This window comes from Haemaphysalis longicornis, unplaced genomic scaffold (assembly GCF_048455015.1).
Source record: "Haemaphysalis longicornis isolate Haplotype H1 unplaced genomic scaffold, Haemaphysalis longicornis Haplotype H1 scaffold_7, whole genome shotgun sequence".
Classification (NCBI taxonomy): Eukaryota; Metazoa; Arthropoda; class Arachnida; order Ixodida; family Ixodidae; genus Haemaphysalis; species Haemaphysalis longicornis.
The window spans coordinates 64,031,463-64,057,016 of record NW_027526422.1 but is presented as its reverse complement, the minus strand read 5'-3'; the positions used below and the strand labels follow the sequence as shown (position 1 = coordinate 64,057,016).

General features: G+C 49.7%; 1 protein-coding gene across 1 annotated transcript in view; it reads right to left on the bottom strand.

Moving 5' to 3' along the window:
* The window catches only part of LOC144145822 (uncharacterized), a 310,476-nt gene that overhangs the window by 191,218 nt on the left and 93,704 nt on the right, over positions 1-25,554 (bottom strand). The window contains exon 2 of the mRNA XM_077677578.1: positions 10,695-10,747. Coding sequence (XP_077533704.1) covers positions 10,695-10,733 — 39 coding nt within the window. The 5' untranslated portion in view covers positions 10,734-10,747. The remainder of the gene's footprint in view (positions 1-10,694; positions 10,748-25,554) is intronic.

The following is a 25,554-nucleotide window of genomic DNA, read 5'->3' as shown; positions in this document are numbered from 1 at the left end:
CAACGTTTGCGAGAAGTTTCAGCACGGGTCTTTTTGCTGAAGATAACCTTGGGTAACTTTAACTACCCCAATCTACATTAAACGCCGGGCGACCTCGGCGTGAGAAAGTCGTCGAGAAGTGCATTAGGTGCGAAAAAGAGTCGTCGCTAAGCCGTACACACTGCAGTAAACGACTGCGCACACAGCAGCGAGGGCGCAGAAGCAGAATGAGTAGCGTATACGCGATTTGGCGATCACAGGACCCGAAAATATATCACCGCCAAGTATTACCGCGGGTTTGTATTATCCGCCGCTTGTTTTCAGAATAGGGTCACTAGGCGTTTCTCGTTAATCACGCGCTCAGGAGAGATCGAAACGTTTTCTGCGATTTTTTTTGATAAACAGGTTCGAACAGTGTCGCCACAGTCCATCATGGTGCCAACTGAGTGTAAGATTCTAACAAACATTATGAGCACTTCCAACATCCCCGTAAAAATTACTTGCGTGTCCATGACGACCAACGCCCATGTTTCGATAACATGCCCTGAACCTTGGTTCAGGGCATGTTATCAGGCGTCGCATTTGTTTGTGCTGCAGTTGAAGTTGTGAGTAACGAAAAACGCATTCTGGGTAGCTATGATGCGCAGAAAGAAAAAGAACTGTTATTGCGGTCTGTGTTTCGTTGTTCTGGGAACTTCGGTTACTGAAAAAACAAATATGCTTTCCCTGCAGTGCTGCAGGAGAGCCCAAAGGGAGGCTGAAACAAAATGATGCTTCATCAAAACGGGACTGTTTACATGTAAAAAAGAAACAAAATTATCGTCATGGGATCACGCACTGGTGGATGGATCTCGCTGCTCGAGCGGTTTTTAGGATAGGCCTCCTTTTAGGATAGGCCTCCTTCTTGGTTTCTCATACCCTTATTAACGTCTAAGGCTACCCGGAGCGCATATTTGCTGTACGCTACAGTATAATAGGCGGATAGCAGGATCGTAGGAGCCCTCCCCCCCCCCCCCCCCCCCCCCCCCCCCCGCCCCGAAATTTCGTCGCGCTGTCAGGCACGACGACCAAGGCAAACACCTGCGCCGGAAACAATCCTAGGATTTTGTCTAGAACCCCAGGAATCCTGCCCGGAAAGCGGATCTCTATTCTCCCTTGGTGTCCTGTTTCCCTCCTGGCATACCTAGTGCTTATACGCGCTAAGCAACGCGACGGAGATTCGCTGCCCAGAACAAACTAAGAGAGATTCGCGGGCAAAACCGCAGGCCTGGCTGCTTTAGTATACCTCCATGCAACTAAGGCCGCCGCAAAGAAACCACTGCGCTAACGACTTCACACTTCGCCCCCCCCCCCCTCCCTCTCCTCTACATGTTGCGAATTTACTTCGAATTTGCTGCTGCGGCGACTTTCGTGCGGCAAAACGATCTATTGCCACACGGGCGGCGCCGCAGCAGTGAATTCGCAACACGTAGAACGGGATTTCTGTACACTTTATTTCAAATGGCACTTTTGTTTCCCCGATCAAAATATAATCTTCTCACCTTATTCACCACAACTGTGTATTTTAAAGTATTTTTGTGTGAATAATTTTGGCGCAAGTATCCGCAGTACGAGCCACTCCTACGCAATATATTGACATAAAAAGCGGAGTTGTTAAGATTTGTCCCTAACCGTCGAATATGTGCAAAAACGAAAAAAAGTAAAGGTTCTTGGATGACAAAGGGCCAATAAAATAAAACGTTCAGCCAAAAGTTGTTTGTTTCGGGTTTTTTATGTGTAAAATATCATCTCTGTGCTTTGTTAGTTTCAGACGAATTAGTTCGCTACTTTCATGTTTTGACTCCCACGTTTGTTAAGCATATAAGTTTATATTTGTTCTACACTTCCATATTTCTTGAAGTGCTATTTCTTCTTATGTAGACAAAACAGAAAATTGTAAGTGTACCAATTCTGTCACAATTCTCATAGCATGCGAACAATTTTTTTCATGAAATATGTTTTCCTTGTACCCGGCAGTTAATAGTTACGTATTTTCAGTTGATAGATATAAATTTCAGTTAATAGTTCCAATTAAAAGGTACGCATATTATCTGTTAAGAGTTATGCACCGGTTATTCATATTTTAATCCCTTGAAAAATCATATGGAGGAGGTCAAGGCGCAATCTTAGGCCCCCTTCCCACCGAACGAACAAAATTTCTGGCTACGCCCCTGGTGGTGAGGTAGTTTGCGCGAAATGGTGAGCTTAAATTGTGTCCGCTCTCTTCGCTCCAAACGTCGTTGAAAAACGATAGCCTTCTGCCGCCTCTAGCTGTCACCTAAATGCCTCTTTTTTCTTCCCCCCCCCCCAACTCTCATGTTCTTCCCCTCTTCTTCGCTACTCCCATGATGAACACGGAGGAGGTTTGGTAAAGCCAATTCAATTTTCCCGCTTTCCACCGCTCGCGCCATCTACTGGAACCTTTCGTTACTGTTTAATTTGAAACACTCTTGTGGTTAAAATTAAGCAGCTCTTGTATTTAATTGGGGTTAAAATATTGTTTTGGAAACGTATTTTTTATTTGCTATCGCCAATATCAATCCCACATCTATTTTCAATTAGAAGTACGGTGCCTACGACCAGTTACGTAGTGCTGTTTTGCCTCAAATGTGTGTAATGTTCACTTTTTGCTCAACAACGTTGACAAGTATGAAGCAGTATGTTTCCGCATTCAGTGTTTCGGAAAGGTTGGAGAAGGCCGCTAGGGGGCTACCGAGTTCGAACGCTCTTCACATCGGTTCCCCGATTTTTCGCCTTCAACGTCGGACCAGCTGGTTCCTCCGCCTTCAGCCTGGCTCCAGCAGAACCGGCAAGTTCCCCGACACGTGTGGATGCCACATTTTAGCTATTTACCTCGTCTGGACATTACCTATGACGAGAAATTCTGCGACCACGTTGAAAGTGTCTGCTAGGCCTACTCAGGCCTAGCAACCCGAAGTGAGCGCACGCCGCGCGCCCAGCCAGCCAGCAACATCTCACATGGAAAGCATCGTTGAAGGTGTCGACATCGACCCAGCGGAGCTACAGCAACCGGGATGGGCTAATATACGACGCAAGCAACAAGCCCGAGCCAGCCCAGGCGGAATCACCAACGGCAGTTACGCGGCGGCCACTTCCACCGAAGACAAGCCACAGCGCAAGCGCCGCAAGCAAGGACCAAGTAAGCCCCCTATTACTCCGCTGCCGGACTCAGACATTAAGATTGTGCTTAGGCCACGAGGCGGGCTAGCCCTAGTATCGGTTTCAATCGCCACGCTTGCGGACCTGATTACGAAGTTTGCAGGCCTGAACGCCAACGATCAGGATCAAGTACGCATCCACCCGAGGGCAAACTTCATCGTCGTCAGCACTCCCGATGAAGATCGAGCCAAGAAATACACCAGTATTTCCTACCTGGAGCTCAACGGGCAGCAATACCCAGTGGCAACTCATGTTTCCGCACCGGCGAATACCGCACTCGGCGTGATATTCGATGTCCCCAGCACTGACACAGCAGAACAGATTGTGCACAGCCTAACGCATTACAACCCAGACCTTGGAATACTAGACGCGAGGAGGCTCAACACATCTAATATCGTGCAGATCCTGTTTGACGGAACAAGAGTGCCATTTTGGGTTCGCTACCGAGCGGCAACGTACCGCTGCAAACCGTTCAAAAGGAAGACAGAAGCTTGCACCAAATGCTGGTGCCCCGGCCATCGCCAGGACGTCTGCCCAACAACGCAAGCGCCTCCACGATGCGCGCTGTGCGGACTACCGAATCCAACGGACAATCACCCATGTGTCCCTAAATGCATAGTATGCGAGGGTGCCCATAACACCGGATCACCGGAATGCCCGCGCCGCTTCCAGCCTCAACGCAAGCCCCTCACCTATGCCCAAGCAACCATCAATGCTGCGCTCTCCTCGGCTGGCAGTCTCCTCGGAAAACGACACAATTCGACGCCACCCTTCCACAACTTAGGGGAGCCAGGCAAGCACAGCGTGCAAAAGACAAAGCAAGATCAAGAACAGCGACCTGTCAACCAAACAGCCAAGGTGAGCTCCCCATGCTTCTCCTCAAACTGCTCGCTGCAAACACCCACTTCTTCCCCAATCCCAATAGTCCCAGACTCCTTTTTGCGAGAGCTGCAAACTATACGTAGAGAGCTGTCCCAGCTACGCCAAGAAAACGAAAAACTTAGACAGGAGAACAAGGCTCTTAAGCAAGCTACGCATCAGTCATCGGAACCCTCCCCTACTCTCGCTTCCCAGCCATCCTCTCCTCCTCCCAAACGTAGGGCCATTCAGACAGCAGTGCCGTCGGACGAGGGACCAGAGCCCACAGAGGACAGACTGGTCGCGGTTGAAAGAGCATGCCAAAGCGCTCTAGCCGAGCAAAAGGCCGAATACATTCACCTTCATCAGACACTTCTGACGAACCAGGCCACCATGCAGGCCACGATAGAGTCGATACGTGCTGAATTGCACAAAACCATCGCGGACCTGGCAACAGCCTTGGGCGTCTCGGTAGCCCCTCAAGCAATACCACAACCCATGTTTGATTTAACGCATGACCCAAACCAAAGCCAATAATACGCTACGTGTGTGGCAGTGGAACTGCCGGGGATACAAGCGCAAGCGAGATGCCCTAATGCTACATATTCAATCCCAAACTAGAGCTCCCGACATAATCGCCATACAAAAAGCGGGGACAGAAGTTAAATTGCCCGGCTATAAAGGCCTTCAGGGCTCTAAATCATCCCCTACAGCCATGCTCGTGCAACGGAATCTTACGGCAGAGCTTATCCAGCTCGATGAACTTGAGATCCCACACGATCTGGTTAGGATATTTCCCCGCTGCAAGACAGACCCCAGTTATTTCATCCTAAATATCTACAGCAGCCCGCGAGCCCATCATCACAGATTCGGTTCTCTTTTATCAGCAGTTAAAAAAGAAGCAAACGGCAATCCAATAATTGTAGTAGGTGACTTCAATGCCCCCCATACTGCCTGGGGATACTCGTACACTACAAAAAAGGGCAGACTGCTGTGGGAACAAATTCAAAAGTGCCACCTCACAACTGAATCCGACCCATACACGGCCACTAGAATAGGCACTAGTGTTCAGCGTGACACTACACCAGATCTCACGCTTACAGCCGGGATCACACACGCACACTGGTTATGCACGGAGCACACATTAGGCAGTGATCACTTCATCATTCAGACCGAGATTACTACCGCGCAGCAGCTAGTAACACCACCCAAACACGCCTACATTACAGACTGGGATAAATTCCGCAAAATTAGAACACAGCAAGCTAACGATGATGTGTCCACAGCAGCAAACATAGAGACTTGGACCCAAAAGATAATCCAAGACACCCATGCAGCCAGCAACAGAGTAGACCCAGAAATACCATCCTGCCGGGTTGATTCACGACTCCAGCACCTCTGGCAAGCCTACCGCAGCATGCAAAAACGGTGGAGGCGAAACAAGCACAACAGAACCCTTCGCCGAAAGATTGCGGATTTACAAATCACGATACAGCAATACACGAAGCAACTAGCTCGAGAACAATGGCATGATATCTGTGATAAACTAAAAGGAGCACTCAGTATGAAGAAAACATGGGTTCTTCTTCGACACCTTCTTAATCCCCTACAAAATAAGACAGATCAATTTCATCACATCCAGAAGCTCATTCACAAAACTCCCGGCTCCGTGACAAATCTCATTAATAAGCTCCGTAAAATTTATATTCCGGAGGGCGAACAAACAACTCTCCCAGACTATCGTGGCACAGAAAATTCATCACTAGATGAGGACATCACCGAGGCAGAAGTTAGGAATGCTATCCAGAACATCAGACCTGGCTCAGCACCGGGCCCGGATTCCATAACTAACAAGATGCTGCGCAATCTGGATGATTCATCTATCGCAGACTTAAGAGCTTACTACAATTACTATTGGCGTAAGGGCGAACTACCTAAGGAATGGAAATCAGCAAAAATCTCTTTTATCCCGAAGCCAGGCAAGCCCATCGCCTTAGAAAACCTTAGACCGATTTCATTAACGTCCTGTGTTGGCAAAGTGCTCGAGCATATCATATTAGCTCGCATTACTCAACATATAAACCAAACCAATGCGCTGCCGTGTGAAATGGTAGGGTTTCGCCCAAAACTGTCCACTCAAGATATCTTGCTGCAGTTATCGAACGAGGTCATCCAGCCGACTAGCAAGGTAGATACTACAGCACTGCTGGCCTTAGACCTAAAAAAGGCATTCGACACAGTGACACACGTTGCTATCCTTACTGGCCTGGCATCTATTAATCCTGGACACAGAACGTATAACTACGTCAAAGCATTTTTGACGGCGCGTACCGCAACAATACGGATTGGTCACAATGAAGATGGTCCATTTAATCTAGCAAACAGAGGCACTCCTCAAGGAGCCGTTATTTCACCCCTCCTCTTTAATCTGGCTCTCCTTCGCCTAGCACACGAATTGAAACAGATTCCAAATCTCCGTTTTAGTTTGTATGCTGACGACATTACGCTCTGGGTCACGGGGGGTAGCGACGCGCACATCGAAAGCACCCTTCAGGCTGGCGCAGACGTGGTCTCAACTGAGGCTTATAAGGCAGGCCTCGTGTGCTCTCCCACGAAATCAGAGCTTCTCATTCTCCCTCCCAAAAAGACAGCCTCTGCAACCTCTAAGTTCGAAATTCTGGTACAAGGTCACCCCGTTCCTCAGGTACCAAAACTCAAGGTGTTAGGCCTCATTATTCAGCAGAATCGAACCAATTCGGAACTCATAAGGCAATTAAGTGCCCAAGTAGACCAGCTGATAGCTCTCATCAGAAGGGTGTCCAATCGAAATCGAGGTCTCGGCGAGAAAGACAGACTCAGCCTCGTACAGGCATTTTTCATTAGTAGGCTCGTCTATACCTTGCCCTACATTCGCGCTAGCAAAACGGAGCTAACTAAAATCAACTGCCTCATTCGGAAAGCATATAGGGCGGCTCTGCAGCTACCTCAGCATGCTTCCACTGCCCGGCTTAATAATCTTGGGGTCTACAATACTGCTGAGGAGCTCATCGAGGCGCACCTCTCCTCACAGCGGGAACGCCTAGAGCGCTCACCACCAGGTCGAGAAATACTTAAGGCGCAGAATATCCTTGTCTCAGACCTGGTGCAGGAGGAATGTTCCATCCCGACAGATGTCCGAGAGCATCTTATCGTTCGGCCTCTGCCCAGGCATATGCATCCGGTTTACAACGCACCACGACGACTCTCAAGGGCTCGAGCCCTCGCCCGACAGCTACCCACCCGGCCCGATATCGTCTATGCAGATGCCGCAGAATACAGGCACCGAAATGCCTACGCGGTGGCAGTTATCAACCACCCGCACTCCCCCCCAGTTAATGCAATCACCATCCGCACTGATTCACCAGCTAAGGCGGAAGAGATGGCAATCGCTCTGGCTCTTATTTGTCGGCCACAACCTAGAATCATAATCTCAGATTCGAAACTGGCCATTCTAAATTTTGCACGAGGCAATATCTCCTCGGATGCGCTCCAAATTCTCCAACAAAATCCACCCACTATCTCTGTGGAACTCGTCTGGGCCCCTGCCCATGCAGGGCTACAGGGGAATGAGGCGGCACACATGGCGGCCCGAGAGCTTACACACCGGGCCGGCATGAGCCCCTTTCCCCACCACGGCGCCAGGTCCACCAGAGACAAGCTGATCACTTTTAACGATATTACAGAGCACTACCGTCTCTCCCGTCGTATCTACCCACCATCCCATACATCCCTTCCACAACATAAAGTGCGAACATGGAGACTCCTTCAAACGGGAGCCTTCCCAACGAGATCCCTTCTCCACCACATTCGCCCGTCAGAATTCCCCTCTCCCGAATGTCCCCTTTGTGGTGCGTATGCATCACTCACCCATTGCATGTGGGAATGCCCTCAAGACCCTTTCCCCCCAATCACCAGCAGCGAGCAGTGGGAGGAGGCGCTGGGCAGCTCCGACCTGGCCACCCAGGAGCTTTTGGTTGAACGAGCTGCTTTAGTCGCCACCAGCCTGGTGGCCACCCCGTCTCCTTAACCCATCTGTTCATAATAAAGTTTTCTCTCTCTCTCTCTCGGAAAGGTTTTGCTTGTGTAAACTTCTCGTTCAGGAATTCTTTTAACTTTTGGCCGGATGACTGAATTGAAGGCCGGATGACTGAACTGAATTGAACATATCAAAACTTTGTGGTTTGAGTAGCTCAAGAAAGGCTATCATCTTTAAATGAAGAACGGGAAGAATAATGCGTAATTGGTGACTGTAAACCGCGCGTGTTCTTTTTTTTTTTTTTCCTTCTCCCAGTAACCGCGCGGCGTCGGCAACGAATTGCATCCCGTCGTGGCGCGGCGCTACAGTATTCCGAGAGACAGCTAGCGCCGCTTGCGGCGGCGGCGCGAAGTGCGACATGTTGCGCCACGGCGCCTCGCGAGAGGCCTGACTTGGGTTTCTAATTGCATTCTTCGCCGCCACCGTCGCCTGCCCGAGCAGTACACTCCGTTGGAAGACGCGTGCTCTGGCAACGAAACACGATGCCGAATCTGTGCAACGTGTGTACAAGCGGCTCGGAGGAAGAAACGAGTTTTCGATTAGCGGCGAGCCGACATTACTGATAGCCCCGGAAAGAACGCAGGCGGTTGAAAAGACTTAAAAGAGAAGCGAAGGGGAGGTGGGGCGTATTAAGAGGGGGCGTACAGCCTATGAAAAAAAGCCCGCTTTTGACAGATGGAGAAATGGGTGGGTTAGCGCATTCAATCAGAAATGCTGTGCGGGCCCAAAGAAGAGAGGCGAGATAATCTCTCGCGTGGTTCGAAGGCGCGAAAACAGCCTAGGACGCATGCCTACTGTTTCGTGTGAGAAATAATTTTTTTGACGTTTTGATTTTGTGTCTACCCTGAAACGTGGACTTTGATAGGACGGAAAGCCCCAGGAGAGCGCAGGCAGGGTTATAGAATGCCAGGCACTCGGTCACGATTAAATAACTGCTGCCTCATACGAGGCGTTTTTGAAATTGATCATTCCTAGCAGCTTCCCGGCGGTATTAATAGGAGACCCGCCTATATGGTGACGCAACTCATGTTGTTGCGAGATCTGCGAAGATATTCAGATATATTCGAGCGGCGTTCGCAGAGTTCGTCGCACACTCTTGCATGCGCTTCACGACATGAGTTCGGCGAACTAATATTTTACAGGCTATTCGTTTTTGTGCTGTCATAGTGTATCGCATTTAACATTTCCCCTCACCATACCTAAGTTAGGCCTAATATTATATCCCTACTTCTTTTATTTAATAGTGGGGCCATTGCTCTTCAATTCCTTCTTGGTGATGTTCCCCTCTGGAAGCCTCTTCGTGGAATTTTCCCGCGGATTTCCACTGTTTTTTTTTCTCCACCGTAATCCGTGTCCGCAAGTATTTTGGTATATTCACTTTCACAGCATTGAAAAATGAGGAGCTAAAGTTAAGACACCCTCCCGATTCTTGCGTGCATAATTCTTTACTACAACCATATGTCTTCCCGAAAATTAGCTAGAAAGACGCCGTTAACATTACACAGTCGAACTGCTCACGCACTTAATTCTACAAACGAAGGTGGCGATTTGTAGGCTTAGTTCATATTATTTTACACAAAAAAAGGCGTACACCGGTTTACTATAGGCTTGTCTGGCTGAACTCGTGTTCATCAAAGAGCTCTCTCTCTCTCTCTCTCTCTCTCTCTCTCTCTCTCTCTCTCTCTCGCTCGCTCGCTCGTTCAGCAAATTTGAAATTATATCCCGGAAAAGGGTGAATTTTTCTTCGACTATAACAGGTTTGTAAGGATGCTGTATAGCTTTCCACTGCAGCCGTATACGGCTGCATTTCAGGCGGTTGTCAGCGGTTTACCTTTTTCATTCTTTTCCAAACAATTTGAGTTGACGAAAAGTTTGAAACGAGTATTCAGGTAATCCCTTCAAAGGTTAAAAATTAAAGTGACAGTTCTGGCGATTGCTATATATTGTCTAATCCTTGGTGGATTTTTAATATCAAGAATAGAGACATGCGTCTGCGTTTCCGTTCTGACAAATCTGAGGTATAGTATCTTGCGTACGCGTGCAAAAACACTGATTACCGGCGATAATCTCGCCCAGTGTAGGTCATTGATACAGCTGTAACGGGATGAGTGCGTGCACGTACACGCAGTAGTACATATGCATAATATCTTTGGAATAAAGCGGTATACCGTGCACCGGAGTTCTGACAATAAATTTCAAGTATATATCCTGCCCTGCATACCTAAACAAATTTTTTTTTTCGATGAGCACTACCCTCAGGAGAGGAAATCCCAACTACAGTAGGGATTTTCCTTTCTCGTATCGCACGTCTCAGCCCGATACATTTGTAACGACGTCTTACAATCCGTCTTTCCAGTACCGGATGTCCGTGCGCCCAGTTGCGGCAAGTTCGCGAAGGCTGGTGCTTGCTACTTCTTACGCGGTATACTTGTATTCAAGGACTCCAGTCCTTGAAAGCAAGTATACCGGGCATGAGGTAGCAAGTGCAGCCTTCGTAATATTTCTTAAGATAAAAAAATGGGGGGGGGGGGGGGGGGGGTGAAATAGGGCGAGGTGCACTTACCAATGTGGCGAGAGCCAACACCAGGACAAGGCCCGTCATGGCTGCACGGGGCGCTGTAACGAGAGCAGAAGAACAGCACGTTAGGTCCACCACTTCCTTCCATATCGTTTGTAAAGTGATAGCAGGAAATAAATTCAAGTCAGCGCCTGCAGAAAACACGGCGCTTTAGAAGAGTCACCGTAGCTTAACAACAGTCCCAGTACGAACAAAAAATGTCCCGGGCCATCTCCACTAACGTAAAACCTGAGAAGGGGCGAAGCAGACATACTTGGCGCCTTGGCGCTTCTGTCAGCGTAAATGAAACCGTGGGGTTTAGAGGTATGCAGCTTTGCTGTAAAAGTCTCGTGTCTTTGAAGCACGAAGGTGTCTAGCGCGAGGCGTTGTAAAACGAGTGTCCCGGTGTTAAAAAGTACGCGTTACGTTCTAGCGCGAGGCGTAAACGGGGGTCCCGGTGTTTTATTACCGTGACAACATGAGACGACGCTTACGACGATGACGACATGAGACGCCGAAAGCCCGAGCCCCTAACGGGTTTGGCCCTTAAAATATACGGAAGCTATCTTTCAAGCGGAGGGGAAATGCGTAAGCCGCTTTGCTGTACATTTATCGTCTTAAAGTCGGCTTTACAGCTATACACGAATGCATTGCTGAGAAGAGATTTTTGTAGAGGCGATGTAGGCTGTCTTACGTCGCAGCAGGAACCCACTAGGGCATTTTCTTGATATCATTTTCGCAGGCGACTAAAGTGAGACACAGCAAGCGTTACAGACGGACACACGGCTTTCCCGGTTGAGTCTACATAGAAATGACGAAGCATTTAATGACGAAGTTTTACCATTGTTGCGATCGTACACGAGATCAGAAATGGCTAATGCAGTGAGAAGAACTGGCGTTTGCAATTTTCTGCCCAGGACGATGGTACCTTAGAAGTCAACACGCAAACAGTTCTGCCGCACTACGGAATCCTACGGCTAACGCGTCGCAGTTCGGTTCAGCAAGCTTCGAAAGGAGAGAGACCGAGTCGAGGCCCGAAATTATCTCTTCTGCCATCATTTCACTAATGCAAGCGTCACGATCCCCTCGCTTGGCACTCACACTCGTTTCCGTCGTTGGTCGCAAAATGAGAATTGCTCACTGGCTGCAGGTGCGAGGGAAAGGCACTTCGCGGCCTTGTGTAGTTAGTACCTATACGCCGGCTAAGCACTAAGCTTCGCGCGCGTGAGCGCGCACAAAATGTCACAGCACTAGTGAGAAGACGGACCGCGCTTGCACACGCGGTTAGCGTCCTATTAGCGCAACCCGGAATAAATTACAGAATGAGACAAGCTACGGTGCGTCCCTCCCATTTCCTCGTGTTGCAACGCATGGATGCCAAGGGCGAGCTCGTAAACACACACACAAAAGCAGCTGTCGGCGCGGCTTAACGTGTGGGCACATCCGCGTACACGTATGCGTACACACAAACACACACACGACTACGTATACTACCGCAGCAGTCACGGTGCGGCTACGACCACGTGTCCATGTCCGCTCGATTTGCCGCTTTGAGACTCACTCGGAAGCCGACCTTCACGGCGCGTTCTCCCGCGTGCACGCGGCCAGAGAAGGCAGGCGAGTCACGGGGACACGCGCATTGCTGCAGCGCGCTGCCAACAGCGGAAGCCGGAGGCTCGCTGCATTGTGGCGACCGTATGCAGAACACCCTTCGTCTTTTCCACCCGCCTCTCAGACGGGGCAACGTGCACAGTGTAAATGAAGCTACCGGGGCGGTGTTTATGCGTACAAGCAACGCGGCGTGACCGTCTGAGGCGCCGGCGAGCTTTTCTGCGGCGTTCGGAAACAACCCCTCGGTGCCGCTCGTGAGCTTCCTGACCGAGACCCCGTTCGAGAAAGAGGCCGGAATTAGCTTTTCCCCAGGGCTGCTGATTAGGGGACGAATGACTCGGACAAGGCTTGGGAGGCGTCCGACACGCCCCCGGAGCCTTCGCGAGCGTCACGAGGCGCTCGCTGCTTTTGCAGCCGCGTGTGCATGGTAATGAGCCGACGCGATCGATTGTTGGGCCTCGACGCCCGTTCACGCTTGGAGTCAATATAATCGCCGAGAAAGGTTGCTTCACCGCCGGCAGGAAGTGAACAAAGGTGGAGCCCGATCATCAGGCAAGGACGACTTCGAAGAAACTCTAGTTCAGAAATACAGCCTTGTAATACGAACAGAATCAGATTGGGGAAACAAACTTGTCAGGGAGACATCCTGGGTCTGATGTAGGGAAACGAAAATTCCGGACCATCTCCACTAACGTGAAACCTGGAGAGGAGCGAAGCATGCATGCATAAGCATGTGTAAGTGTATTCTTGCGGTCTTGGCGTTTTTGCCAACGGGGATGAAACCGCTCGGGGGTAGAGGTATACAGCTTTGCTGTAGAAGTCTGGTGTCTTTGAAGCACGAAGCTCTCTAGCGCGAGGCGTAAACGAGTGTCCGGGTGTTTTTTAGTACGCGTTACGTTCCAGCGCGAGGCGTAAACGAGTTGTTCGGTGTTTTAGTACCGTGACTACACGAGACAACGCTTACGACGACGACATGATACGCCGACAGCCCCAGCCCCTAAAGAGCCTCGCCCCTAACAAGTGTTCTTTGGCTGGCCATGCAATAAGATTGGCTGGCAACGGGTGGGCCACCCGAGTAACAGTGTCTCTGGCGAAGAAAGGGGCTAGAAGTATACTTCTGGCTATAATAGACGACAGGGAACTCACTGCATGGATGATATAAGAAAACTCAGAAGAAAAGAATGGGTGCAGTTAGTGCAGGTTTGGAGTGGTTGGATTTACGTTAAATAGACCTTTTTCCTTCAGCGGGCATAATTAGGCTAGGTTGACGACAACGATCACGCAATGAAACCACGAGGACCTAATTTTTTTTCTTAACTGTCCGAGCAGTCAAAATATTAGTCCTAGAAGGTAACGCGCTTAGACGCCACCACAGTGTCCTCGAACAAGCAATGCGTGTGCGTAATGTCATCTGGGTGAATATTTTGCTGCAACTGCGATGCCGCTTAAGGTACACTTTAAAGCGGAACTGTGCGTTTTAGCCACTGCGAAGTTCCTTCATTGTTCATTTGTGCTACCGATGCAGCTGCTGACTGAGACAGAAAGAAACTCTAAGTCTTTCTAGAGCTTTGACGACGTGAGAAAATAAAATAGAAATTACGGGGAAAGGTACCAGTTGCGAGCTTGTTGAGAGCGACAAGGAAAGCGGATGACAGGACGCTAAAGTAAAAATAAATGTCAAACGCACCTAGTTCTGTAGAGAACAAGCAAACTTATCTGGTAACCTAGTACTAGTATGGAAAGACTCCTCTAGCAGACGATGATTTACTCTAGGAGCAACATTGTGTACGACGTGGAAATATTCCATCACTCCAAGTTATATTAGCTCAGGGTGCAGCCAAGAAAGACTCGATGAATGCATGTTTCTGCCCGCCCGTGGCTCATCAGTTAAGCTTAAAAAAGGAACGGGGGAGGGGGGGGGGATAGAGTCCTTTTTATTTCCCGGTCGCTTATGGGTTCACGTACGCTACATCTCTGCAAAGCGGGTGCAGTGTAAGATGGTTTTCTCCCAGCTGCCACGAAGAGTTAATACAGCTGTGCTATTCAGCAGTGCTGAATCAGAGGAGCGATAGTGCGTGCCTTCAGCGAAAGCTCGCACAAAACAAAAAGAAAACGTGAACCGTGCGGAGCGTAGACGTTTCCCTTCGTCTGCAGCAAGCAAGGACAGTGCAGAGCCGAAAGCGTTCCGTGGCTCAGTGCGGGCTAGTGTCTGTGTAGTATGCGGAAGCGGCAGCTGTGTCATGCCGGATTCTCTTGTTTTAGCGCTGGAGGGGAAGCTCGGAGGCAGGGCGACTCGTGGAGGAGCCGCAGCGCGTGTCGGTCGTGTCGACGCCGTCCTTCCCGGCTGGGCGACGCGTGACGGAATTCTTCCACGACCACGCCACCCCGGGGAGAACCCCTGCCCCTTCTTCGTTCCTTTGTTTCTTTACTCGAATGTTATTTTCTTTTCCTTCCCTTTCTCGGGTGAATTTGACGCCATTTTCCTTCACTAATAAATCCTGAAGGCTGGGCCTGTAGGTTAGTTCAACACTGCAAAGCATGGCTTGCGAAGTAGCATTTTACCTCCATTTTTGTTGTTGTTGTTGTTGTTGTCTACGGACTGAATTTAGCAGTTTTTAGGGTAGCAGCATCAATCTGCGTTCAGCAGAGTGGTCAAGGAAGATTTCAAAAAAATATCGTAGCATGTCCGTACTCCATTGATTGTGTAATAAGATGTACGTACAGTCTTGGACAAATGAAACGCGATCACGAAAATATGAACAAGAACACGCAAATATCGCGGTTTCTTTCCGTGCAAGTCAAATTGACGCGCGGCTGAATTACAGTAACAAAGTTGAGAAGTGTGGACTTCCAAATATTCCGATAGCGCGCCATTATTAGAAGAAAGAACTCTCCCAATTCATGTTGTTTGCCTTTAACCGCAAGTCGCATGATAATACTGCGAACATTGGCAACATGAATATGCCATCTGTGACCGTTTTTACGAAACTTTGTTTTGATAGTCAGTTACTGACCATCAACAATTATTTAGCTGCTGTCATTACGCGCGGAACAGGCCGTTATTAAATGCTCGGACCAAACTCTTGAAAAACACAACTGGTTTCTTGTCAATTTAACTTAGCAAAAGCAGTCGTGAGGGGAATTTACGTCACGTCAACGCAGTAGCCGCGGAGACATAAAGTTCTTTCTGCCCGAGACTAGTGAAACGACGGCCTAATGCGACACATGACGTTGCCTGCTCCTGACAGATGTTCGTCACCGTGCAACTCAGTTTCTTCTTCCCGTAATCAGGAAAGCCGTGCAATAAAGAACCGGTTCGCGTCGGACCTCACAGCGCGTGCTCGGAAGCCCGAGAACGGCAGGCGAAGACGGCACCGACGGCGCCTTGCCAAGGGGACGACCCACTCGATGAGAGCCAAACCTGAATCCGTGCCAATGCACATCCATTTAAGGGCTCCCGTGTTTTCCATATCTCGCTCTGTGAAATGTGAAAATCACCGCCTTGGATAAGCACATGCATATGCATTTTTGCTTTCGCTTGGCTGCGCCCAAAGAGTAGTTAGAATTGAGTCCTCATTAGAGTGTTGTGATATTTTTTTCCCTCTGACTAAGAGGAACATTTCCGTGAGAGCCTTGTCGTAACGAAGCGCCAAAATTCATTTATTAAATTCAGCGTTGCAAACATTAATCGGTTATTGCAATATTTTGGTTTTAAACACCGCCTTTTTCTATAGAAAACATGCCGTCATCTATGACTGCACGATAACGCGGTTTCCGGTCTAATGCATTTGAAAAAATCTCAGTGGTCTTCAAGAGAAAGATGCAATGTAGGGGAAAATCAGTCACGCCGAGTGGTGTACTAAATGCCAACGGACCCTGAATGCCGTAATCCGGTACTTCACGCAGCAAACATGTGGCTCAGCGGGCGCTCCACACAAAGCAAAAACAAACAAACAAAAAAGGATCCCGCCGAAACGAAATGCCGCTGCACTTCCGTCCCAAATTGCGTTACGTTGACCTTGACGTCGATTAAGCGTTGTCCCTCCCCGAAACACTTCCTCGTTCCTTGCCTGAGGAATTCATCAGCTGCCGATCTGATTACTCTCTTCGTCCCACGCAGAAATTAAACGCCTCGAACGAACCGAGCAGACGGCGGAGGCGGAGGCGCCGGAGGAGGAAGAGGAGGGAGTGAGGTAGGAAACCACGTCTCCACCGCCGGCGTCGGCGCTACTTGTGTGTGACGTGGGCGCGAGGACGCGGAGGCAGCGCGCGAGCACGCCGAGCGTGGGGGGACGGCCAAGGTCGGCCGGCGGCGCTGGACACGCCGATCTCTGGGCCGCAGCCGCAGCGGCCGTAGCAAGGACGGCACTGGGGCGTACCGCAAGGTCGCCCCTTGCCTCCACTGCTTTCAACAGCTGGATAAATGAATTATTACGAAAAGAAATGGTTGTCATTCGAGTCAGTCTGCATAATTTGACTCGACGCAATGTTGCGACACAATACTCCTTTGATCAGTCGGATGAATGAATTATTACGAAAATATGGTTATCATTTGAGTCGTTCTGTGCAATTTGACTCGACGCAATGTCTTGACACGGTTCATAGCATAAACAAGCTTGACCGATTAACAGCTGAGCTGTTGTACAAGCCACGAGTTCGCCATTGCAGGAAAGAATACTAAGAAAATGCCGAGCGTTCGTGAGCGAGTGTTCCCGGCTGGCGCAGTGGCTTTTGCAAAAAAAAAAAAAGGGGGGGGGGGGTGCTCTCCAGCGCTGTCGTCAAGCGCTACCGCGCACGTAGCAAAATACAACTCCAGCGCTGATGCTAAAGATGAAAAGACACTCTGTTTTGGAGAGGTCACCGCGGTCGCCGCATTCTCTCGAAGCCATTACAGATAATTGGTGGCACGGCTACGAGTGTGCCAATCCTTCCCGAGACAACTTGAAGATCCCGCCACCGCTGCCTCGAGTCGATAATGAAGAGCTATTGGAAGTCTACAATGCTGAGGATGACTTTGCATACACCACTCGCCGCAAAGAAGACGACGACCTCTTGGATGCATATGACGACGATTACTAGCTCCGCAGCTATGCAAATAAACAATGATACTGAAACATTACTGTGTGTTTGGCAATGCCCACCTACAACAGCTCCGCCTTTCAAGTCTTGCTCGTGAGTGCAAGCTTTCCTGGATTTTTTAAAGTCACACCACGAATTGTTGTAGCCTAACTAAAACGAGCAGTGATATTTTCGGGAAGGATGGTTTTGGAGAATGAGGACCATGCGGATAATGTCGGGTGTCATGTGAGCTCAACGCCTAGGCAAGCAAGGAAACTGAAGCATGGGAAAACAAATATCTAGAAGGCTTATCAACGCGTAGTCTCAATAGCGGAAGGCCGTCTATGGGACATTTCAGGGATGAGGACTAAAATATGGATAAAAGGCGGAGACGTAAACCCAGAATAAAACACAATCGCAATGCTTTCAAAGCGTGTAAATTGCCACGTATAAGTCTCACACGTCGCACCAGCACTCAGCTCAGATGAAACATCTCAAAGGGGCGTTACCGCTAGAACAACGGAAATGATAATCTTCCCAGTGCAAGTGTCTCGCGTTACTTTATAAGCCTCAACTACATATTGTTCTTTCGGGTTACCTCTATCGATGAAAACTGCAATGCGTGATCGGCAGCGTCGTGATCCCTCCATGTTGCCCACTATACCAGAAACATTGCAACCAACAACGATTCGGTAAGCCGTTACGTAAGAACCTCCCGACAACCCATTGTTTGCGAAGGCGGCCCAACGGCGCTCGAGCTCAATCTTCGGGGTCACGTGTCGTGCAGCAGCCATCCACGCTACCAGAAGCTGGTGACCTGAAAATCGTTTCCTCCGAGCGAGGACATACAGACAAAGCGATCCATAAACAACGCAAGGAACGAAACGTTCCTTTCACGTAGCACACGGAACCGCTGACGTTACACGACTCTTCATCCAGCGTCATTAAAATGCTGTGATCGAGAGACGCCATCGAAAATTAGACGAGCAGCAACGAATGGCGGGGGAAAAAAAAACCGCGGGAAAAGAAAGCATGCGGGTGAAGGAAAACAGCGCGGGCACCTTGTGCTCGCTAGGTGGCGTCGAGCGCGACAAACGCGCGGCGAGACGGCGGTGCAATCCGTTTCTCGCGTACGTCAAGCTCAGCTGATTGCGTGTGACACGCCGGGTCCGGAAAGCGCTCTCAGCAGTGTCTTGCCGGGTGCAGCTCGAACGCGTCGCCGTCGTCGGTAAGCACATGCACGCCGAAAAGGAGGCGTGCGCTATGCCCGGGAGTGCCTTGGCGCCCAGAAGCCGGGTCGCACAAGTGATGGCTGACCTTCCCGGTGCCAGCCGCTTTCGCTGTTGCCGGAGAAACTGCGAAAGGAGTGTTGTTCTCCGAAAAGAAGAAAAAAAATGGAGGCGGAACGGGGCTACGTGGGCGCAAGCGCGGTGGATGGAAGGCTCCTTTGCCTAAGCGTTGCGGCCGCGCGTGGGCTGCTCCTGTTGGAGGGCTTTTTTGACGAAGCGATTAGCCTCGTTCGAATGACACTGCGAAGTGAGGTGGACACGGGGCGGCACTCCCCCGGCGGCGCCCTGCGTGTATCCAGGTCGGACATGGTTGTTTGTCGCGGGGACGGGCCGCCGGACATGCAGATTGATGCACCGGCCTGGTCTGCGCGGGAAGTAAGCCGCTTACGATGAGGGCGAGACCAGTTAAAGCCAGAGAGGGTTGCACACTGCGAGTCCTAAACGTTTAGTATCACTGCGTTTTCCTTCTGTTATTTTCGTGCTGTCAGGAGTGCTACGAGGCAACATTGTTTTCATTAGAAAGAAATAGTAAATAAGCTATCATAAGCTCCAATGGCTAGCCTGCGTTTTTTTTTTTTTTTTGCCTACAGCCATTTCTCTCTAATAACAACAGGCTTTCGTTAAGTTATAACTCATATTTGCGGATACGCGCACGAGAAAAAGTACAGGTACAAAAGATGTGGACCACAAAATCTCCGTTTTCACGCCACGTGCTCTGTTAAAACGGCTAAAAGACGGCAGGCGGTATGAGTTTACGCGAAAAACAAAGCCAGATAACACAGGCAAGAAAAAAAATAACAACGAAAGAATAGAGAGAAACAACGCCTGTGAGCACTCTGAACGATAAAAGACCCGCCGCGGTGGCTCAGTGGCTAAGGCGTTGTGCTGCTGAGCACAAAGTCACGGGTTCGATTCCCGGCCGCGGCGGCCGCTTTTCTGATGGAGGCGAAAAGCAAAAACGCCCGTGTGTTCGAGATTTCGGCGCACGTTAAAGATCCCCAGGTGGTCAAAAACAATCCGTAGCCCTCCACTACGGCGTGCCTCATCGCCTGCGTTGCGTCGGCGCGTTAAACCCTACAATCAATCAATGAACGATAAAAGGGCCCACAGCGAGAAATTTTCTCGGAAAGGCGTTACTTCTCACGTCCGTCGCTCCGCAGAAACTGCCAAACAGAATGGGCCATTCCCGGCAGCCGCTCCTTCTTTAGCGCGTGTACGCGCTGCGTCACTCTGCCCGAGAACTGTGACTCTCACTATCGCTCACTGTCGCACGGCGGTCCTCCGCGCCCGACGTGAGCATCCAGGCATGGAGGCGTACACAAGCGGTACGCGCAGGCTCCCGGCGTCAAGCTGCGGGGACGTTTCAGACGGCAGGCGAACGTCGCGAGAACTCTCGGAGAGCCTTCTAGGCTGCGCCACGGTGGAAGCGAAGCAACAGCCCGATGATGCCTGGAAAATTTCCCCGGCCCTCTCGGCTCCCTCTTGGGTACGCCGCTGGCGCGACCCGCAGTTGTTTCTTCGATCGGATGACGCCTAATGTGCTGCGTGAATTGCGAGAAACTCTGCCTCTAATGCCCTTGAAATACGCGTTAATGAAAGCAAAATACAACTTTGTTCAATTTCAAAGAACTAGTCTAATAACTCTCTCAGCTCCATTGCGTCATGAAAGACGTTTTATTTTAATTCGAAAAACCCATGAAATATTGCCAAACTTTCAAATTTCGCGCCACAGGGGTGCATTATTGGACAGAGTGAAGTACTATGGACCAGCAATAAAAACACAGTCACAAGTTTGTTAACAGCGCGTTAGCATGCCAGTGATACAATCATACGAATAGACGCCCCAACACAATCTCCCAGTCATATTTCTTGGAAGTGGCTTAGATCAGCGACCGCCAATCGCACAAAACATATTCTGTGACGTCATAAAAAATCACAAGTGGCTGGGGATTCGCCACAGCTTCATTTGTATGAAGCTCGCGATGAAATGGGTATCATGCTTATCGGAACAAAGCAGTCTTTTTAATGAATTAAGCTGGTGTTTTGCCTTCACGGCCCCCTTAAAGATTGGCAACGCTCTTGTCAGCACAAGTTGATACATGATTGCATGTTCGGGTCATGATTAAAAAAAACTGGTTGATTCCTCTGCCATAGGAATCGGTAAAACACGCAAGTGAAATGTGCAGCGAAATCTGCAGCTGAGCATGATTTGCGGGTCGACGGCTGTTTTGGTGGGTTGCTTGGCGAGCGACGTCCTGCTGGCGGGTCGCTTCGGCAATGGTGTACTAGCGTCATTTCCGTGACGGATATGACGTCAGTGAAATCTTCGTGTATCACGGCATGAAACACTTTCGTGTTAAAATATATAAAACACGAAAACGATCAACCCGAAGTATAACGTACTCTTTAGTGCTAAAGGTTGCTTCCCCGCCAGAAGACCATGTGTGCAGGGGTGCACCCTTTACAGGCCGCTTGCTTCGCTGCACTGGCGTCACTTCCGTGACGAATATGACGTCAGCGAAATCTCCGTGTATCCGGGAATAAAACGCTTTCGTGTTAAAAATTTTGAACGCCCCTGAGAATGAACACTGGAACAGACGCGAGGCTGCTGCCCACCTTTGCCGTAATGCGCGTGCACATTCACCTGAATCAAACATTGCGAAACTTCGTGCCGAAAGCCACGTCGAACAACACATAAACGTACTCGAGCCAGTCACATTCCCCGGCGTGAACCTTCTTTAATGTTGTGCCCACATTCGTTTTCTTCCGAAGCTCGCGTGCCAGTTTTCCAGGCAGCACGCGGCAATTTTGACCTGCATGGTCGCACCTTATAAAATGGTTGGCGGAAGGCGCAACAACCATGCACTACCCTCGGCGTGATTGCGTTTCAGGTCACGTTCAGTGATATATCGGCCCAGTTTTGCCCACCTTCGAATCGCTACCTCGTATATCATAGCATGTGCCAGCTTCCTTTTCAATGGCTTTTAGAAAAATTTGCCGGTTGCATTCTGACCCCCACTGCCCCCCTCAGCCTACGGGGGGTCATTGCTACAGTTTCCCCGATATTGAAATTCACTCCAATCAATCATTGCTTGCCCCCAATACCTGTACACACCTTCAGCAAAGGAGACAAGCCCCACAGAAGCACAAAGAACAAGAAAGCACCCAAAATATTTCTGAAATATCCCTGCCGCGCACTCTTTGCGCGAACGATTTCGTTTTCCCTCTCGCCTATCTAATGCGATATATTTCTTTATAACCGGGTTCACGGCCTTGGCATCGCACAATCCCTTAGAGACGCCGCTTCACGACGCATTATAAGTGCGGCACGCGGTGCGTCAAATGCGATCGCTTCATCAGATGCGTGCGACCCGAATGCATTAAGCGGTCATTAATGCGTAACCTTCAATATACAGGGTGCTCGGTTTCTGGAGGGGATGTGCGGTGATATCGGCGCCAAGGAAGGCTTTCTCGACGGACAACAATAGCGGAACTTTGGGGATAATTTCGTTTCCTCCGCCTTTAGCTATAGATCTGTATAATGACGGAAGATGGGGCAAGGTTAGAGCTGATTCTTAAATTACAGAGCGTCTGGAGTCGCCCGTCAACCAATCTCCCCATCAGCACACTCTCTCGCGCAGGTTATAAGGTTTACGAGGCACTGAAAAAGCAATGAGTTCTTCTTGGCTCTCTTTGGCCGTCGAGTAGCCCTTGCGCCATTAAACACAATCATCGCCATCGAGGGAGCAACGATGGCCTCAAGGTTCGGGCAACTATAAGTTTTGTCACGCAGTCCTCATATTCAGAGATCACTACAGGGGTAAAATTAATCACCCGGAGAGAAAAAAACACCGCAAAAAAGTTTCCTGTCTGAACCAGGAGGTCAATTTGTACAGCTCTACATGCGTTAAATGAGGTTGGAGAAATTCATTATCTTGCTCTGAAAGGCGCGGGGAAGCTTAAAGTGAGTCTGCCGAGAAGTAGCTCTCAGAACTAAACTGCCTCGCCATTCGGAGTTGCAACCAAACGAGCTTACAGCCACACGCTATGAGAATGCACATGACAGCACTTAGCCGCACTGCGCCTAGCACTAATAGGCTATACGTGATCTATGATATCGCATCTTTAATTTCCGGCTTGCGCCTGACGATGTCCCCTCCTGCCGCCAAACACCGCGGCAGTGTTCTTTCTGAATGTCCGCAACCGAAAGCTCCAGCCGTGCACACACAAACAAGAACTCATTCGGGCGAGTTATTCTTTATGAGGCCGTTCCCTTCGGTCGCCCGTTCAATCAACACGGCGGGCACCCACGCTGTTTCCGGTGGCGGACCGGTTAAGCGAGGTGTCAATCGGTTAGTTCTCCCTCTGCACACGCTTCTACGCCGCCGAGGCCTGCACGCGTTGCGTGCGCGCGAGTCCGACGCGTGCACGCGCACTCGTCTCCCCCTCCCTCGTGGTCACACTCGCATCTGGGTCAGCGGCGCCGCAAATGCCACTGTCGCCCGGTGCCCTTTGTTCTAGGCACCGTCGTTGGAGGAGGTGGCAAGCGCACTCCGAGCGGTCATCTCGCGCCGCCAAGCGTCTGTCGCGCCTTGTCTGCCTCGAGCGGAAGTGTCCGGCTTCCGCCCTCCTGTCAGTGTGCATCATCTTTCTTCCTTTCCCCTTGGAGATGGCCCCCGAGACATTCTCGGCTTGCCTTCTTTCTGCCTTCTTGCTTGAGACGGTAGCTTCACACTCGCGGGCTATATATACAGTCCCAGTCTGGTTCCATTTAAGTTGCATTTAGGTTCCATATAGAGATGATGTTCCATTTATTTCACCATTCCGACGGATATTATTAAGTGGATGAGATGGTTTTGCATGAAACGCGTTTTGTTTTCGTTATAACTGCGTTGTTCATATAGTTACATGGGTTGCACGGATTCGTACGCGTTTTTCAAATAGTAACAACCCTAATATATGTGGATCAGTGCTTGTCGCCTTTTTGTTCCGTGTATTTCCGTCCCGTTTACTCAAACCCTGTTCCATTTACTTTTCTCGTGTTCCATATACGATCTTGAGGCAGTGTTTTTCTTTTCTTTTTTTTTTTTTTGTTTATGCACGCCATGTGTTAAATCTGCCAGCGACAAACAATAAGAGAACAGAACAGAACTTTTTGTAATAAATATACACTTGAGTATAGTTTAATTAAGGCAGTATTTAGTGGTCGCAATATGTCAATAAATGGTTAACACTTGTTTGTTCCATGGGAAAATCGTGTAAAAAGTACTGTGCGCGTTACCTGCAGGCTTCCTTGGTACATAAATTCTGCTTACAGAGCGACAGAGCACCTAAGAACTTCCACACAATATACTGAGACCACGATTGCCTGTTTGATGGATAGTAGCGTACATGTAACAACATTCACATAATTTTTGAATTAGTTGCTCATTGCGCCCTTTCGAAATTTAATTCGGTTATCTTACTGACCAATAAAAATACAAAACATTTTTTGGCGCCGTGATTTAAAGTGCAACACGATGGACAAGCACTCCGGAACACCAAGAACTTAAAATTCGTGCCGATTACTTCGTACTGACCGTAGAAGAACACTTCAATAACGTCTCACTATTTACCCGGCGTGGCGTGAAGAGAAACGTGCCATAGAAATTAGCATCCCGATACTTATTTAAATAGAGAAGGACTACAAGACAAAGGGATAACAGCGATTCCCATCACGTTCGTGACTAACCAGACCTTGGCATCGAACCACACCGACAACAGCTTTCTAAACCGTCAAACAACCAAACGAAGGTTACTTGCTTCGAGGCGAAAGGCAAGAAACAAAATTGCGTAACGGACAGCGATGTAGCGTGTAAGATTTCAGAAATTTGGCGCAGCCGACAGGACCGCAGTTAACCACCAGTGTCGTTTCTCGTTCTCATCGTCGTTTATCACGCTTCGCGCGACTCGAAGCACCATAAAGTCGAACGGTGGCCAAAACGCAGCCGCAGCGCATACACATGTCGTCGCGATCTTGGCCGCGATCGCTACTCGCTTTTAAAGGAGCTCCCGCGTTAAACTTACTCGCCCGTCAGTGTGCGCGCGTTGCGCGGCAAAAAACCTCATGGTATACATCGTGCATCCTTCTCGTCTTCCCCGTGTGCCCTTATGCGCACGCCGAGGAGAGCATCGCGCAATTCGCTGCGGAGGGACAACGTTTAACGCCGTAGCTGCAGCTTCCCCGCACGAGCTCATAAACACACAATGCGGACAAAGCGAGCTGTAATAAATCCCTCCTGGCACGGTCGTCTTGGCACGAGGAGCGAACCTGACCACGCACCGGTGGTCACACCTGCCGCCTGACAAAGTGCCAGCGATAAGCTCCGAGAAAAGCGCGAACAAGCCTTATGAGGTTTCTCCGTCGCATCGTCAGATGGATGGAGCGCCCTTCATAGCTACCGATCTTTTTTGGGGGAAGGGTGGATATGAAGGAAGGCGAAAATGGGGTTTAAAACGAGTAAGCGCTTCCTAGACGAGTTAGGAAACCTCCCGACGTGTGCGAGTGAGCTGTCTGCATACATGCCTCGATATGGGGGAGCAAGGTTCTGCGGGCAGGGGTTAAAAGACGACCGGAGACATTGACATTGACGTGGAGTTCGCACAATTAGGCGTAGCGATGGCACCAGGAAACACAAATGACTCACAAGCTCAACCGTAGAGACAGAATTACGAAGGTTACTGCCGAGGCGGCAAATTTGTAAATCCACAAGTGTGTGCACTAGTGTGCACGAACAGAGAGACTTTCAGCTCCCTCGCGAGCGCCCAGTTTTGCCCATTGCAAGGCTCGCGAAATTGTCGGTGACACATAGCAGCCCTGAAGTACACGGAAAGTAAGGCGCATAGCCCCATTTACCCTTTCGTCTCTC